This window comes from Salmo trutta, chromosome 1 (assembly GCF_901001165.1).
Source record: "Salmo trutta chromosome 1, fSalTru1.1, whole genome shotgun sequence".
Taxonomy (NCBI): domain Eukaryota; kingdom Metazoa; phylum Chordata; class Actinopteri; order Salmoniformes; family Salmonidae; genus Salmo; species Salmo trutta.
The window spans coordinates 36,974,657-36,994,067 of NC_042957.1; the positions used below are offsets into that span (position 1 = coordinate 36,974,657).

At 42.6% G+C, this 19,411-nt stretch overlaps 1 protein-coding gene across 8 annotated transcripts in view; it reads right to left on the reverse strand.

The window, feature by feature from the left end:
- Positions 1-19,374, reverse strand: part of LOC115195336 (serine/threonine-protein kinase MRCK beta) — a 124,866-nt gene extending 105,492 nt beyond the window's left edge. For 6 of the 8 annotated variants that reach the window (XR_003878681.1, XM_029755137.1, XM_029755122.1 and 3 more), the window contains exons 1-2: positions 18,301-18,475; positions 4,694-4,785 (exon numbers count right to left, since the gene is read on the reverse strand). Coding sequence is in view for 7 of the 8 variants with exons in the window: in XM_029755137.1 (XP_029610997.1) it covers positions 4,694-4,785; positions 18,301-18,475 (267 nt within the window). In the remaining variant the exon portion in view is untranslated. Of the gene's footprint in view, positions 1-4,693; positions 4,786-18,300 lie in introns of all 8 variants that reach the window. The other 2 variants (XM_029755116.1, XM_029755165.1) reach the window with 2 other exon arrangements.
- Between the last annotated feature and the right edge of the window lie 37 nt (positions 19,375-19,411).

The window sequence follows — 19,411 nt, forward strand, 5'->3', positions numbered from 1 at the left end:
CAGAAAAATAATGTATGAAATGAAATGAAATGTATGCATTCACTACTGTAAGTCGCTCTGGATAAGGGCGTCTGCTAAATGACTAAAATGTAAATGTAAATGTAGTTGAGACAAGGCATGAACACAAATACAAAATGATACAGGCTCTCACACACACACATTGGAAACACACATTGGAAACACTCTCCCCATCTTTGTGTCTCTTTCGCTCTCTCACACACACAGTTAAACTCCCTCACATTCTATGAGTGATGGGCTGTGTCCAAAATGGCACCCTATTCCCTCCCTATGCAGTGCACTACCTTCAACCAGGGCCCATTGGCCTCTGGTCAAAAGTATTGCACTTGCAAAATAGGGAATAGTGTTAACTCCAAAAGGACACAAGGACTAGGTTCCAGTTTAACAACGTTTACTTCACAGCACGGTACATAGCAGCCATTACGCTCAGGCCCAGTCCATCAGTGACAGTAACTTCTGCACAGCCACACTAATAACAGAGGGAGGGTAGCGTAATTACAAAGTTTAAGGATCCTGAAAACTTAATCTCACACTTTTCTTTAAAGACAAAACAACAAAAAATTAAATGGCTAAGCATTATTCAAGTCCCTAATTTCAATGGGTCACGTGGCAATGTCACATTTTGTTTACACATGCTGCCACTTTCCATTACTGAGTGCCTTTAAGATTACAATTTCTTTGTCAGACAGTCAGACAGCTGTTCCTTTGTAGCTGACCACAGAATCCGCTAGATTCTCTGAGCCAGAATAAGTTCCTTGATGCTGCTAATCTCTAGAGGTTGACCGATTAATCGGAATAGACGATTAATTAGGGCCGATTTCAAGTTTTCATAACAATCGGTAATCGGTATTTTGGGCCACCGATTTGCCGATATTTAAAAAAAAAAAAAAAAATGTATTAATATTTTTGAACTGGGTAAGTCAGTTAAGAACACATTCTTATTTTCAATGACAGCCTAGGAACAGTGGGTTAACTGCCTTGTTCAGGGGCAGAACGACAGATTTTTACCTTGTCAGCTCAGGGATTCAATCTTGCAACCTTACGGTTAACTACTCCAACGCTCTAACCACCTGCTTTACATTGCACTCCACGAGGAGCCTGCCTGTTACGCGAATGCATTAAGAAGCCAAGGTAAGCTGCTAGCTAGCATTAAAATGATCTTATAAAAAACAATCAATGAAACATAATCACTAGTTAAACTAGTAATATCATCAACCATGTGTAGTTATCTAGCCTGTCCTGCGTTACATATAATCGATGCGGTGCTTATTCGCGAAAAAGGACTGTCGTTGCTCCAACGTGTACCTAACCATAAACATCAATGTCTTTCTTAAAATCAATACACAAGTATATATTTTTAAACTTGCATATTAGTTAATATTGCCTGCTAACATGAATTTCTTTTAAATAGGGAAAATGTGTCACCTCTGCAACAGAATCAGAGTATATGCAGCAGTTTGGGCCGCCTGGCTCGTTGCGAACTGTGTGAATACTATTTCTTCCTAACAAAGACAGCCAACTTCGCCAAACGGGGATGATTTAACAAAAGCGCATTTGCAAAAAAAAGCACAATCGTTGCACGACTGTACCTAACCATAAACATCAAAGCCTTTCTTAAAATCAACACAGAGGTATATATTTTTAAACCTGCATATTTAGCTAAAAGAAATCCAGGTTAGCAGGCAATATTAACCAGGTGAAATTGTGTCATTTTGCGTTCATTGCCCGCAGAGTCAGGGTATATGCAACAGTGTGGGCCACCTGGCTCGTTGCGAACTAATTTGCCAGGATTTTACGTAATTATGGCATAACATTGAAGGTTGTGCAATGTAACAGGAATATTTAGACTTAGGGATGCCACCCGTTAGATAAAATACGGAACGGTTCCGTATTTCACTGAAAGAATAAACGCGAGTTTCCGGATTCAACCATATTAATGACCTAAAGCTCGTGTTTCTGTGTGTTATATTATAATTATGTCTATGATTTGATAGAGCAGTCTGACTGAGCGGTGGTAGGCACCAGCAGGCTCGTAAGCATTCATTCAAACAGCACTTTCGTGCATTTTGCCAGTAGCTCTTCGCAATGCATTGCGCAAGCCTATCAACTCCCAGGATTAGGCTGGTGTAACCGATATGAAATGGCTAGCTAGTTAGCCGGGTGCGCGCTAATAGCGTTTCAAACGTCACTCGCTCTGAGACTTGGAGTAGTTGTTTCCCCTTGCTCTGCATGGGTAACGCTGCTTCGAGGGTGACTGTTGTCGTTGTGTTCCTGGTTTGAGCCCAGGTAAGAGCGAGGAGAGGGACGGAAGCTATACTGTTACACTGGCAATACTAAAGTGCCTATAAGAACATCCAATAGTCAAAAGGTATATGAAACACAAATCATCTCCACTGAGACAATCAACCCTGAGAGGGTGGAGAGGAGGATCTGATCGTTCACGGTGTCAAAGGCTGCAGATAGATCGAGGAGGTTGAGAACAGTGGAGAGAGAGTCAGCTTTTTCTAGAGCAGAGAACGGTCTCAGTTGACTGAGCTGCCTTGAAACCTGCCTGGTTAAGGTCAAATCATATTTGATTTAATTCACTGACATAGCTATCAGGTAATTTTTTTAATCACACTGCTTGTTCATGCAGTATCAATCACTTCATATCCTAAGGATTCAACTATAAAAATCTTGGTATCCGAAACAGAATCGTTTTACAACAGTGTAATGTTATACTGTCGTTGTCCATTAGTTTACTCCAATAAGGGGCGCGGTTGTAGGGTCAGGGGAAAATAAAGGAAAATATACTGAACAAAAATAAATGCAACATGCAAGACATTAGGCCCTAATCTATGGATTTCACATAACTGGTCACAGATACTGTAACGTTAAAAAAAAAAAAAGCAGTGGTGGGGATTAGAAAACCAATCAGTATCTGGTGCGACCACCACTTGCCTCATGCAGCGCGACACACCTTCGCATAGAGTGATCAGGCTGTTGATTGTGGCCTGTTTAATGTTGTCCCACTACTCTTCAATGGCTGTGCGAAGTTGCTGTATATTGGCGTGACCTTGAACACACTGTCGCACACGTTGATCAAGGGCATCCCAAACATGCTCAATGTGTGACATGTCTGGTCGGTATGCAGGCCCAGAATGAACTGGGACATTTTCAGCTGCCAGGAATTGTGTACAGATCCATGCAGCATGGGGCCATGCATTATCATGCTGAAACATGAGGTGATGGCGACGGATGAATGGCAAGACAATGGGCCTTAGGATCTCGTCACGGTGTCTCTGTGCATTCAAATTGCCATTGATAAAATGTAATTGTGTTCGTAGCTTATTCCTGGCCATACCATAACCACACCGCCACCATGGGGCACTCTGTTCACAACGTTGACATCAGAAACTGCTCGCCCACACAACGCCATACACACTGTCTGCCATCTACCCTGTACAATTGAATCCGGGATTCATCCGTGAAGAGCAGCTTGCCAGTGGACATTGAAGGTGAGTATTTGCCCACAGAACTGCAGTCAGGTCAAGACACTGGCAAGGATGACGAGCACACAGAGCGAACTTCCATGAGACAGTTTTGGTCAGAAATTATTAGGTTTTGCAAAGCTAAACTGTCTCATGGAAGCTCGCTCTATGTGCTCGTCATCCTTGCCAGTGTCTTGACCTGACTGCAGTTCAGAGTCGTAAACGACATCAGCTGTCCGGGTGGCAGGTCTCAGACGTTCCCCACAGGTGAAGAAGCCTGATGTTGTGGTACTGGGCTGGCGTGGTTACACATGGTCTGCGGTAGTGAGGCCAGTTAGACGTACTGCCAAATTCTCTAAAATGGTGGCTTATGGTCGAAAAATGCATATTAAAATCTCTGGCAACAGCTCTGATGGACATTCCTGCAGTCAGCTTGCCAATTGCACACTCCCTCAAAACTTGAGACATCTGTGGCATTGTGTTGTGTGACAAAACTGCACATTTTAGAGTGGCCTTTTATTGTCCCCAGCACAAGGTGCACCTGTGTAACGATCATGCTGTTTAATCAGCTTATTGATGTGCTTCACCTATCAGGTGGATGGATTATCTTGGCAAAGGCCAAACGCTAACTAACAGGGATGAAATTATGCACATTTTAGAGAAACTTTGTGTGTGTATGGAAACTTTCTGCTATCTTTTATTTCAGTTCATGAAACATGGGACCAACACTTTATATTTGAGTTTATATTTTTGTTCAGTACATTATGTGTAGCTAACATTAGTGAACATTAATGAAAAATATACAATTATACTTACACTTGTTTACTTTAATGCTATATAAATTGACTCCTTTACTCAGGAAGTTTGCCACCGGCACGCTGCAGTAGGAAAGTAAAGCCGAAGTCGAATCCATCACTTACGTTGTTTGGTTGTGCCCATAGCAACGTAAAAGAATTGTGGATAACACTGAAAATATCATCACTGAATATGATCTGCATGCTATATGGATCTACAAAATAGATAGCCCTGGGATGGGTACTAGGTAGCCCTGGGACGTCTGAAAACATTTGACAAACTTTGGCATACCTCCTCTCTGGCTCTCAAAGCTTTTCCACTCACGATAGTGACAGGTTAACCCATGTATTTCATGCCAATAAAGCTTTATACTGAAATGAAGCATGACTGGTTGTTTCAGGCAGTCTTACCTCACCAAATGCTCCCCTGCCAATCACCTTGAGCATCTCGAAGTCTTCCCTGTGCAGACGCATCTCCTTCACGGTGGTGGTGAATGGCTTCACTGCAAGAAACAAATGGGGAAAAAAACAAACTTCAGGCATACACCTAGCTCACATTACACCATCATATAATATCCCTGTTGTTTCATATGTTAGGTGAATCTGTTTTAGTATAGCAGTTGTCACATGAGCCTTGCTAGCACATGCATGAAGCACGAGCAGTCGGTCTGTGTACCTCAAAGTTTCTCAACCATAGGACGAACCTGTGTGAATATCCACACGTTGTTACACAAATTTCAAAAGAACCTGAGGTTTTATATTAGACCATTTGTCAAGATTATCCAATGAACTTATCTTTGTCATGCTGATGTGTTACATACAAAATGGGATCAGAGGGTTTGCGGCAATGTTAGCAACTGCATAGAAAATGTTACTTAGGCTTTCAATAGGGATGGGCATTTAAAATAATATCACTATTTGAATAATCATGAAATGTTTTCTGATACCCATATAGTCAAAATAAAATGTTAAAAAGTTGGGAACTAGCTTGATGAGCAACCGGCGTGACTTGGGAGCTCTGCTTACAGCAGAGCGGGGGATGGGCTAGGACCGGTCAGTTACACACAGGACGGAGAGAGCCATACAGACTGGTGCTACTGAAACAAACTTGGAGATCCCATGTATTATCCATCATCCCATCTGGTAGTGCTTCTCTTGACTGCTTCAAATCGAAGCTAACAAAGATCACCAGCCATATTATGCTGCGCTTCCCGTCCTCGTCTAAAACTTCATTCAAATGAAAAACAACCTACCTGATGGTTGCTTGTTGTAGCCTACTCCTTCTCATTTAGCCAATTGAATTCTGTAATTTTAATTCCATTTTGCATTTATTAGAGGTCTCGGACATTGATAGCTAAACATGGAGCCCGACTGTAGCCTAGTGTCACTTTGAATGCCCGACAATAACAACAAAGGCGTGAAACCCGTGTAGGCTACGGTATGACTGTCAAAAAAAACTCTAAAAAGTTTTTTTTTGAATTTCATGTCATAGTATATCCTTGTGTGTAGCAATGTTATATAGATAATTATTTAACTTAGACAGTCTTTCCATTGATAAAATAGGACTATATATTTTTTTCTGTTCGGATATTCGATTAACCGTGCCCATCCCTAGCTTCCAAGTGCTGACACTTTTCTTTGTTTAAATATGCCTTAACTCCAAACTATTTGGGAAACGGCAGCTAAATCAACTTGAGCATGCTTACTTGGAAAATAAACCTGTCTCCACAGTGATCTGGTCAAGACAGACAACCAAAACAGCAGACTAAGTCATGAGCCAGTATGGCCAACAGACCTCACAACACAGCCACAGACTGTGGGCACTGTACGCCATCCCTCCTCCCAGGTTTACAAGGCTCTGTGGGAGGGCTGGCACGGACCCAATCAGGGCCTGCGAGGAGCCAATCTTCAGCACTCCTCACCATATGAGGACATGCAGGCCGAGCCTGCGAGGAGGGATGGCGTACAGTGCGTTTATCACTCCCAAGCCTTTTTCTGTAAACAGAGGGAGCAACCTGCCTCTCGGCTGTGTTCATTTAAACAGACGAGACATTCGTTCCCTTCTGTGGTGGAAATTAGGCATCAGTTCCTCTCACTGGGCAGATCCTTCAGAGCCTACACACAGAATGACGGGTTTACGGCTCGGCAATGGAGCTCACAATACACGCATGAAGTGTGGAGTAATGGCTACCACAAAATGTAACAAACGTGCATGCTAAAAACTGTGGACCATTAGCATTGATGATTTTGACAATTTAACTGAGCGCACCCTTTGCCTTCAGATCCCTGTTAGGTTTTTTAAAATCCCTGATGTGATTGGTCCCTACTGTTTAACAGAAGCCTCGCAGCATTCAAGACACATTGGGTGAGGTGGTGAGGATTTACTTAACCAATAAAAATGTGGGTAGGCAGTGTCCCCTTGAGACAGAGCAGATAGCGGTGGGCCAAGTGACCACCCACCAATCACCCAAACTCAAACACTGGATTGCCTGAACGATTCCGTAAACCAGCATTATGAAATGAGCTCTCAGATTATAATCTCGATTTGATGCTCTGCATATGCATACCAAGAGAGCGACAGTGATAGGCCTACAAGTGGGCCTTGTTAGTATAAGGAAAGTGACAACTCTTCTCTTTTGGAAGAAGCTAGCTAGCTAACGAAGAATAACAAAGAATATCTAGTTAACAGAAGAAAAGAAAGAGAAAATCAGGACAGAAGAAAAAGGATATCAAAGTGAAACAGTTCTCTAAAGACACAAGAGACAATAATACAAGAAACAACACTTCTGTAGCTTGTCAACTATATGTCTGTCTATCCCTGTTCTCTCCCCTCTGCACAGGCCATACAAACGCTTCACACCGCGTGGCCGCTGCCACTAACCTGGTGGTCCCAGTGCGCACGACCCACGTGGAGTTCCAGGTCTCCGGCAGCCTCTGGAACTGCCGGTCTGCGGCCAACAAGGCTGAGTTCATCTCAGCCTATGCTACCCTCCAGTCCCTAGACTTCCTGGCGCTGACGGAAACATGGATTACCACAGATGACACTGCTACTCCTACTGCTCTCTCCTCGTCTGCCCACGTATTCTCGCATACCCCTAGAGCATCGAGCCAGCGGGGTGGTGGCACTGGAATCCTCATCTCTCCCAAGTGGACATTCTCTCTTTCTCCCCTGACCCATCTGTCTATCTCCTCATTTGAATTCCATGCTGTCACAGTTACCAGCCCTTTCAAGCTTAACATCCTTATCATTTATCGCCCTCCAGGTTCCCTTGGAGAGTTCATCAATGAGCTTGACGCCTTGATAAGTTCCTTTGCTGAGGATGGCTCACCTCTCACAGTTCTGGGTGACTTTAACCTCCCCACGTCTACCTTTGACTCATTCCTCTCTGCCTCCTTCTTTCCACTCCTCTCCTCTTTTGATCTCACCCTCTCACCTTCCCCCCTACTCACAAGGCAGGCAATACGCTTGACCTCATCTTTACTAGATGCTGTTCTTCCACTAATCTCATTGCAACTCCCCTCCAAATCTCCGACCACTACCTTGTATCCTTTTCCCTCTCGCTCTCATCCAACACTTCTCACTCTGCCCCTACTCGGATGGTATTGCGCCGTCCCAAACTTCGCTCTCTCTCTCCCGCTACTCTCTCCTCTTCCATCCTATCATCTCTTCACTCTGCTCAAACCTTCTCCAACCTATCTCCTGATTCTGCCTCCTCAACCCTCCTCTCCTCCCTTTCTGCATCCTTTGATTTTCTCTGTTCCCTATCCTCCAGGCCGGCTCGGTCCTCCCCTCCTGCTCCGTGGCTCGACGACTCACTGCGAGCTCACAGAACAGGGCTCCGGGCAGCCGAGCGGAAATGGAGGAAAACTCGCCTCCCTACGGACCTGGCATCCTTTCACTCCCTCCTCTCTACATTCTCCTCTTCTGTCTCTGCTGCTAAAGCCACTTTCTACCACTAAATTCCAAGCATCTGCCTCTAACCCTAGGAAGGTCTTTGCTCCCTTTTCCTCCCTCCTGAATCCTCCTCCCACCCCTGCTCCCTCTCTGCGGATGACTTCGTCAACCATTTTGAAAAGAAGGTTGACGATACACGATCCTCGTTTGCTAAGTCAAATGACACCGCTGGTCCTGCTCACACTGCCCTACCCTGTGCTTTGACCTCTTTCTCCCCTCTCCCTCCAGATGAAATCTCGCGTCTTGTGACGGCCGGCCGCTCAACAACCTGCCCACTTGACCCTATCCCCTCTTCTCCAGACCATTTCCGGAGACCTTCTCCCCTACCTCACCTCGCTCATCAACTCATCCTTGACCGCTGGCTACGTCCCTTCTGTCTTCAAGAGAGCGAGAGTTGCACCCCTTCTGAAAAAACCTACACTCGATCCCTCCCATGTCAACAACTACAGACCAGTATCCCTTCTTTCTTTTCTCTCCAAAACTCTTGAACGTGCCGTCCTTGGCCAGCTCTCCTGCTATCTCTCTCAGAATGACCTTCTTGATCCTAATCAGTCAGGTTTCAAGACTGGGCATTCAACTGAGACTGCTCTTCTCTGTGTCACGGAGGCTCTCCGCACTGCTAAAGCTAACTCTCTCTCCTCTGCTCTCATCCTTCTAGACCTATCTGCTGCCTTTGATACTGTGAACCATCAGATCCTCCTCTCCACCCTCTCCGAGTTGGGCATCTCCGGCGCGGCCCACGCTTGGATTGCGTCCTACCTGACAGGTCGCTCCTACCAGGTGGCGTGGCGAGAATCTGTCTCCGCACCACGCGCTCTCACCACTGGTGTCCCCCAGGGCTCTGTTCTAGGCCCTCTCCTATTCTCGCTATACACCAAGTCACTTGGCTCTGTCATATCCTCACATGGTCTCTCCTATCATTGCTATGCAGACGACACACAATTAATCTTCTCCTTTCCCCCTTCTGATAACCAGGCGGCGAATCGCATCTCTGCATGTCTGGCAGACATATCAGTGTGGATGACGGATCACCACCTCAAGCTGAACCTCGGCAAGACGGAGCTGCTTTTCCTCCCGGGGAAGGACTGCCCGTTCCATGATCTCGCCATCACGGTTGACAACTCCCTTGTGTCCTCCTCCCAGAGTGCTAAGAACCTTGGCGTGATCCTGGACTACACCCTGTCGTTCTCCACTAACATCAAGGCGGTGACCCGATCCTGTAGGTTCATGCTCTACAACATTCGCAGAGTACGACCCTGCCTCACACAGGAAGCGACGCAGGTCCTAATCCAGGCACTTGTCATCTCCCGTCTGGATTACTGCAACTCGCTGTTGGCTGGGCTCCCTGCCTGTGCCATTAAACCTCTACAACTCATCCAGAACGCCGCAGCCCGTCTGGTGTTCAACCTTCCCAAGTTCTCTCACGTCACCCCGCTCCGCCGCTCTCTCCACTGGCTTCCAGTTGAAGCTCGCATCCGCTACAAGACCATGGTGCTTGCCTACGGAGCTGTGAGGGGAACGGCACCTCCATACCTTCAGGCTCTGATCAGGCCCTACACCCAAACAAGGGCACTGCGTTCATCCACCTCTGGCCTGCTGGCCCCCCTACCTCTGAGGAAGCACGGTTCCCGCTCAGCCCAGTCCAAACTGTTCGCTGCTCTGGCACCCCAATGGTGGAACAAGCTCCCTCACGACGCCAGGACAGCGGAGTCAATCACCACCTTCCGGAGACACCTGAAACCCCACCTCTTTAAGGAATACCTAGGATAGGATAAAGTAATCCTTCTAACCCCCCCCCCCCCTTAAAAGATTTAGATGCACTATTGTAAAGTGGTTGTTCCACTGGATATCATAAGGTGAATGCACCAATTTGTAAGTCGCTCTGGATAAGAGCGTCTGCTAAATGACTTAAATGTAAATGTACAACAAAAATGACTTACACACTAGTGTCTTCACACAACCATCAGGTGTCCTATGTCGATTGAAGTGCCAACATTATCCAAGCAAAATCCTTTGAAGACGAAGACCAGCCTTTCATATTCTCAGCCTAAATTGTGTTATTTCTGTAATTCACACAAACCCCATCTTGTCAATTACAATAAACTCCCATCACCGGCAATCAGAATGATTACATGCTGAAAGTGAAACACCAGCTACAGAAGCTTTGTATTAATGTACTTTTTATAGGACCAATGTCCCTCTGCAAATTTAGCACCCAATCTCCGCAAACATTAAATTATTTGCACTTTTTTGGCAAACATCACAATAGCGTGAATGGAAATGTACAGAGCAGTTTATTGCTTTTTCATTCATAGCTCAAACTCTAATTAGGTCTCTGCCTACACTTGAGCTGCTTTTTTGGAAAAATGTATTCAGTACAGAGAGTACTTCGACAATTCTAGCAGCGTGACTTTAAACCATTTTCGGTAGTTGGTAGTTCTTTATGCCGTAGAATGTTCAGTATGCAGGAGGGTGCCTGCAGCTTTGACAGCTGCTTTAGGCTCCCAAACAGATCCAGAGAGTATACGCTTGGCACAGGACAGAGTGCCACTTGGAGAACAGGCAGCACAGTGACAGAGGCATCAGCTGTTCACACGGATGGAAAGAAGAACCATTGTCTTTTAATTAAATAGATTACTGGTAGCCTTAAATGAATGCCATTCATGTCAACGCAACTACGATTTGCGGACGTGCAGTGCAAGATGTTAAAGAGGACGCTTGTTTACCTTAAGAGTTTTAATGACACGAACTTATGTAAACTTCCGACTTCAACACACATATACATACATACATATATATATATATAAAAAATATATAATAATAATATATAATAATAATAATAATAATAAGACAAAGTCAGGGTATTGCAGTGGCCATCACAAAGCCCTGACCACAATCCTATAGAAAATGCGTGGGCAGAACTGAAAAAGCGTGTACGAGCAAGGAGGCCTACAAACCCGACTTAGTTACACCAGCTCTGTCAGGAGGAATGGGCCAAAATTCACCCAACTTACTGTGGTTAGGTGGTGGAAGGCTACCCAAAACATTTGACCCAAGTTAAACAATTTAAAAGGCAACGCTACCAAATAATAATAATTGAGTGTGTGTAAACTTCTGACCCACTGGGAATGTGATGAATGAAATAAAAGCTGAAATAAATCCTTCTCTCTACTATTATTCTGACATTTCACATTCTTACAATAAAGTGGTGATCCTAACTGACCTAAAACAGGGAATTTTTACTAGGATTAAATGTCAGGAGTTGTGAAAAACAGAGCTTAAATGTATTTGGCTAAGGTGTATGTAAACTTCCGACTTCAACTGTGTGTGTGATTGATATATACATACAGTTCTCTTCATTTTTTTTCTCCAAACAATTCCATCTTATAGCCTTGCTAGGACTTTCTAAATATGAGCATGACTTTATAATATTGTGCTGTTATTATTTCTATTAATATGATCTATTATTGTTACTATTTTTTTTTCTGACTGTTTTCCATGTTAATTTGGTTAGTTCTCTTCAAAAGCACCCTCATAGATATGCAATAGACCTACGGGCCTTTGAAAGTGTTAGTGAAGGGTGTCAGTATTGAATTATGTTATCACGGGACTACCCATATTTCCCTCTGGCCTACGCCAGTTGGCGGCCAAGGGTTTGCCTTAGGACACAAAGGTGTGTCAGGTGGTCTTGGTGACAACAGACCTAGATATCATCCATGATTCACCAAATTATAAGCATATAAATATTTCAGTCTCCTCCATTTCCACTGAATAATGTTATTTAAGGATTTATTTCCTAAAAAGAATAAAAGTAAAATTAATATTTTTCCAGAAAGACCAATTTACAGAATAGGAACTGAGGCTATTAAATATTTTCAGTCTGGAAAAACACTAGGGCTTGATGGTATACCAGGTACAGCGGGTATAGGAAGTCACCACCCCTTTTCAAAATGTTCACATTTTGTTGCCTTACAGCGTGAAATGAAAACACTTACATTTTTTTGGGGAAAAAATGTGTAAGTAACAGTAAATTAACCTATTTGGATAAGTGAACACTCTACCTCTACACGTTGAATGTCCTTGAGTGGCCCAGTCAGAGTCCCAACCTAAATCACAGAGAATCTGTGGAATGACTAGAGTGCAGTCCATGAGAGGTCACCATGCAATTTGACTGAGCTTGAACAATTCTGCAAGGAAGAATGGGCAAATATTGCACAGTCTAGGTGTGCAAAGTTAGTGAAGACATTTTCAGAGACTCATGGCTATAATTCAAGCACAAGGTGGTTCTAATTTTAATACATTTTCCTTCACAAGGATAGTGGGTTACTGTGTGTAAATAAAGCTGAAAAATAGTCTGATAGTGTTTTCAATTCAGGCTGTAAGGCAAAAGGTGTACATTTGGAAAAGGGGTGGTGACTTTATATACCCACTGTATATCAGACCATTTCTGATGTACTCAAAGATCCATTATTGGGTTGTTTTAATTACTCCTATAAAAATGGTAGACTTTCAGGTATTCAACAACAAGGTCTGATTTCATTACTACTAAAAAAGTATAAATATCCAGTCATTTTAAAATGTTACACTTCAATGTTGTGATGCAAAAATCCTGGCTAAATGCATAACACATAGAATAAAAAGGTTTTTACCAGATATTGTTCATCCTGATCAGACAGTTTTTTTTAAATGGACGATATATTGGAGATAATGACAATTACTTGAAACAATTGAACATTACAAACAAAGATACCAGGCCTGGTCTTCATAGCAGATTTTGAAAGGCATTTGATAAAGTATGACTAGAATTTATATATAAATACCAGGATGACTTTACATTTTGGTGAATCTCTTATACAATGGGTTAAAGTTATGTACAGCAACCCCAGATGTAAAATAGTAAATAATGGTCACTTTTTAGAAAGTATTGAGCTTTTAAGATTAGTAAAACAAGGGTGTCCATTGTTTCCATATCTATTTATTATGGCCATTGAAATGCTAGCTATTAAAATAGGAACCAACATGAACATCAAGGAGTTAGAAATCGAGGGGATAAAAACAAAAAAGTATCAATGTATGCCAATGTATCAATGTTTTTCTTAAGTCCACAATCTAGATCCCTGCACAGTGTCATTGAAGCTTGATCACTTTTCTAGCCTCTGAACTAACACCAAATTAATGACAAGAGTACCATATTACATATTGGATCGTTAAAAAGACAGTGTTTGTACTACCTTGTAGTTTACCAATAGAATGGGCAGATGGTGAAGTAGACCTACTTGGTATTCACATCTCAAAAAATATAAATGAACTTACCACAATTCATTTCAATAAAAAGTTAGCAAAAATAGTTAAGATTCTGCAACCATGGAGAGAAATACTTGTCGATGGAAAATCACATTGATTAACTCTTTACATATTTACTTACTAATGGCACTGCCTACTCCAGACGACTTGTTTTTTTAAATCATATGAGGAAAAAATATTTTTATTTGGAATGCTAAGCTAGACAAAATTAAACGTGCCTATTTATATAATGAATATGAACTAGGGGGGGGGTAAAAAAAGGTAAATATTAAGCTTTAAACTTCTCACCAAAAGCTTCACTCATACTTCAACCCAAAATGGTTCACCAGTAGATTATTAAAAAAGGCTCATCCTTTGTTCAAAAAATTGCATTTGCCTTTATACAGATTGCAATTTCTAATTTACGACTAATTAAGAATGATTTTTTTTTTAAGTATCACCCTTTCTTAAACAAGCCCTACAAAGCTGGTTAAAATGTTAGTTTTATCCTCCAGAAAATATATAACAAATAAAAACAATTGTTATGGTTAAACTCAAATATACTGATTAATATAAACATGGATTTATTTTATTGTATTATGTTAATGAATATAAACAGTGGAGTTATGTCACATGTGCAGCTATCGAAAATACATGGGAATGTCTGCTCAATCCAAACTTACAACCAACTGATTACAGCATTACCGCAAAAATGGAAAAGGCAGGGAACTTGTTTGCCTGCCATATATTTAAGATAGAAATTGGCTGCCCAATACAGGTTGCAAAATAAATGGGAAGAGCTTTCGATGTACCAATTCCATGGCACATGGTTTATGAACTGGTACAAAAAAAAAAACTACCCTTGATTCAACTCTTAAGAGATTATATGTATGTATAGATATATGTGAGAGAGAAAAAGAAAGAGAGAGAAAGCGAGAGAAAAAGAAAGAGAGAGAAAGCGAGAGAAAAAGAAAGAGAGAGAAAGCGAGAGAAAAAGAAAGAGAGAAAAAGAGAGAGAAAGAGAAAGAGAGAAAGAGAAAGAGAGAAAGAGAAAGCGAGAGAGAGAGAAAGCGAGAGAGAGAGAGAAAGCGAGAGAGAGAGAGAAAGCGAGAGAGAGAGAGAAAGCGAGAGAGAGAGAGAAAGCGAGAGAGAGAGAGAAAGCGAGAGAGAGAGAGAAAGCGAGAGAGAGAGAGAAAGCGAGAGAGAGAGAGAAAGCGAGAGAGAGAGAGAAAGCGAGAGAGAGAGAGAAAGCGAGAGAGAGAGAGAAAGCGAGAGAGAGAGAGAAAGCGAGAGAGAGAGAGAAAGCGAGAGAGAGAGCGAGAGAGAGAGAAAGCGAGAGAGAGAGAGAAAGCGAGAGAGAGAGAAAGCGAGAGAGAGAGAGAAAGCGAGAGCGAGAGAGAAAGCGAGAGAGAGAGAGAAAGCGAGAGAGAGAGAGAAAGCGAGAGAGAGCGGAGAGAGCGAGAGAGCGAGAGAGCGAGAGAGCGAGAGAGCGAGAGAGCGAGAGAGCGAGAGAGCGAGAGAGCGAGAGAGCGAGAGAGCGAGAGAGCGAGAGAGCGAGAGAGCGAGAGAGCGAGAGCGAGAGAGCGAGAGAGCGAGAGAGAGAGAGAGAGATACACATACACCAATCTCAGCACTGTAGATTTTGCTGCGAAGAGACAGAATCAATAGATAATTTTATTCTGGTATTGCCCCTATGTAGCTTGTTTCTGTTCACATGTTCAGGAAAGGTAAAAAAAAAAAGAAAACATTACAGCACAATTGAAAAATATATGGCACATGGAAACCAAACGAGGGTGGTCTAGGGTGATAGGTGGGATGCTGACAGTGACTGAGGGGTAAGATTAAAGCGCTTATGTTGTTTGGTAATGTATTATTGTTATGTGATTGCTTTATATAAAAGTACCTTGTATGCAAAATGTACACTACCAGTCAAAAGTTTTAGAACACCTACTAATTCAAGGGTTTTTCTTTATTTTTACTATTTTCTACATTGCTGAATAATAGTGAAGACATAAAACTATGAAATAACACATGGAATCAAGCAGTAACCAAAAAAAAAAAAAAGTGTTAAAAAATGTTTATTTGAGATTCTTCAAATAGTCACCCTTAGACTTGATGACAGCTTTGCACACTTGGCATTCTCTCAACCAGCTTCACCTGAAATGCTTTTTTTTTCTTAAAGGAGTTCCCACATATGCTGAGCACTTGTTGGCTGCTTTTCCATTACTCCGCGGTCCGACTCATCCCAAACCATCTCAATTTGGTTGAGGTAGGGTGATTGTGGAGGCCAGGTCATCTGATGCAGCACTCCATCACTCTCCTTGGTCAAATAGCCCTTACACAGCCTGGAGGTGTGTTGGGTCATTGTCCTGGTGAAAAACAAAGGATAGTCCCACTAGCCCAAACCAGATGGCGTATCGCTGCAGAATGCTGTGTTAGCCATGCTGGTTAACTGTGCCTTGAATTCTAAATAAATCACTGACAGTGTCACCAGCAAAGCACCCCCATACCATCACACCTTCTCCTCCATGCTTCACAGTGGGAAATCCACATGCAGAGATCAACCATTTACCCACACCGCGTCTCAAAGACACGGCGGTTGGAACCAAAAATCTCCCATTTGGACTCCAGACCAAAGGACAAATTTCCACTGGTCTAAAATGTCCATTGCTCGTATTTCTTGGCCCAAGCAAGTCTCTTCTTCTTATTGGTGTCCTTTAGTAGTAGTTCTTTGTAGCAATTTGACCATGAAGGCCTGATTCACACAGTCTCCCCTGAACAGTTGATGTTGAGCTGTGTCTGTTACTTGAACTCATTTATTTGGCCTGCAATTTCTGAGGCTGGTAACTAATGAACTTATCCCCTGCAGGAGAGGAAACTCTGGGTCTTCCATTCCTGTGGCGGTCCTCATGAGAGCCAGTTTCATCATAGCGCTTGGTTTTTGCGACTGCACTTTAACTTTCAAAGTTCTTAAATTTATGCATTGTCTGACCATGTCTTAAAGTAATGATGGACTGTCATTTCGCTTTGCTCATTTCAGCTGTTCTTGCCATAATATGGACTTGGTATTTTACCAAATAGGGCTATCTTCTGTATACCTCCCCTACTTTCACAAAACGGATTGGCTCCAACATATTGAGGAAAGAAATTCCACAAATTAACTTAAGGCACACGTGTTATTTGAAATGCAAGTCTAGGTGAATACCTCAGGAAGCTGGTTGAGAGAATTCCAAGAGTCTGCTAATCTGTCATCAAGGCAAAGGGTGGCTATTTAAAGCATCTCAAATAAACATATTTTGATTTGTTTAACTTTTTGGGTTCATCATGATTCCATGTGTTATTTCATCGTTTTGATGTCTTCACTATTATTCTACAATGTAGAAAATAGTAAAAAAAATTAAGGAAAACCCTTGAATGCGTAGGTGTTCTAAAACTTTTGACCGGTAGTGTATATCGCTCTACCTTTCACCCATTTTGTGATGACTGAACACAACCCTGAGGTGTTCGATCTGACCAAGACCACAGAGATAAACTTGACTCTTGGACATGACGGTCACAAATCATGTGTAGGGTTTTGGGACTAGTTTATTACGCTACAGCAGGGCTGCCCAACCCTCTTCCTGGAGATTTACTGTCCTGTAGATTTACTGTCCTGTAGGTTCAGTCCAACCCTAATTTAGCATATCTGATTCAGCTAGTTTAGGTCTTGTTGAGCAGCTAATAAGTAGAATCAGTTGTGTTAAAGTATGGTTGAACTGAAAACCCACAGGACTGTAGATCTCCAGGAAGAGGGTTGGGGAGCCCTGCGCTACAGTATAATTTAGCTGCCCTGGTTGAATTCCAAAAGGACCATTCACAAACAGGCCAAATGAGCCCATGTTATGAATCCAGTGTTAGGGCAGGAATCTGTGCAGCCATACTCTCTCACCCCCTCTTAAGATGCTGACTTAAGATAGTTTCAGGACCAAAGGAGGACTGGTGCACTGAACTCTCTTGGACAGTGAACAGTTGTGGCACCTTCTGATGACAACAACCGTATTTTCAGGAGCTGACACACTGGGGTGTTATCTCATTAATGGTGTCAATGAAAGTTTAAGTTGAAAGTTAAGTTGGAACATTCCTCCATTTCGCTTGACCTGGAAACTATAAACCAAGAGGTTATGAGCCTCACCCTCACCTGATTCTTAACACCATTCCTTGGGCATGAGGTTCAAATTGGAGATGTGGTCACATTTGTAGAACTCTGACAAGTAAAATGTAAACAGTGCCTGACAGGACTGGCTGAAGGAAGGCCAAAAATCAGCAACTGGTTTCCCTGACAAAACACAATCCTTTTGAGTGCATTCTGTTTGTATTTTGATTCCACACACACTTAGTCACGATAGACAAGCAATCCAATAAAAACAGTACATTCACCTCTGTAAGAGAACACTAACCAGGCCACATTTCAGAAACGAATGTTTAGTGTAAAGAGGTTTCGACAAAGAATGATCATGACGGTATTGGTTATTTCACAAACTATATGCACAATGTACCATGACTAAATAGAAGTAGCCTAATTAGGCTAATTGGTTTAAGTGCGAGTATGTTAATAGAGCTTTATGTTATTATTCCAAATGACTGAGTTAGGCCATCCCATTATCAGAAATGCAGTTAGCTTGTCAGCTACAGAGTTAGCAGAGATTGGTTACAAGTAACGGAGAATGTATAATTGCACAAAAAGAGTACGAGCCGTCACAGACCGTGAAATCAGAACAGGTTATCAAATTTAAAAACTTACCCCATTCCAGAAAGTCTGTCACGTGCTTCTCTCGTTTCAAATGAGAGTTGCTGCATTCGTTGTACAAACATATCAGTATATCCAGAAGTGTCTCGACGCTCAGTGAACTTGCATTCTTTTGGGTTCCGTCCACGAGCAATTGCTCCAACTTCTTCAGGCGTACCTTCGCTGACATTTTCCTATCATCAATGAGCTAAGTTAGTTACCACTCTCTTATTCGAAAAATCGCTCCCCGAATTGGTATGGAAGAATAAATCTAACCCTACCCCCTTCAAGCGCAACCGAAAAAGTAAAGATGTATTTTGCCAAAGTGGAGCATTTGGGTGTATTCATTATGCCGAGTATGTTGCAAAACGTTTTGAAACAGAAACCGCTTACTCCAAACGGAAACGTTTTGAAAGGAAAATGAGTTTATTGGACAAATTCAGGTGGGTCCCTCCCCGTTTAGTTTGCACTGTTTGCTTCCATTTAGTGCTTAAACAATAAATAGTTAACGTTACAAGAGTTAATGAATACACCCCTGAAATCCCAAACTCCAATTTGCTAGCTAGCTAGAAAAAAGAAAAGACCGACATTTTGATAAACAATGTTTATCCATAGATTTGCCTTGTTCTAAGCGTCGCCACCGTATTCCCTTCACTCAGACTCGAGGCCCAGTGGGTCCCATTTGCTTTAATCCCGACAAGTGATGTCGGGTTTTCCTCCCGTCGAATCTCAGGTTGACCGGTCGGATTATCTACTTATTCGCATGCCCAATAAATCTTCTTCAACACTGCTAAAGAGCGGTATGCCCACAAAATTGGGGAGTGGCTGTCTTTTCGAAGATTACATTTTTTTTTTCTTAATAGCTTCCAATAGTAGCCGGTGTGGCTCACAACGGAGATGAAATCGTGTCCAGCGTTGTCTCTCCCTAGTTTGCAGAAGAGTCGAGACCAGGGAATATGGAGCCCCCGCCTGCCCACACCGGAAACGCTATGGATAGGTGACGTCATTCGATGATTGACGGACACTGGGAGCAATGGTGCTTTCATATGGAACGCTTTTTGGGTCTTTGCGTGTCAGAAAATATACACATAAAATAATGCCCTGTACACATCGTGACGTTTTTCAT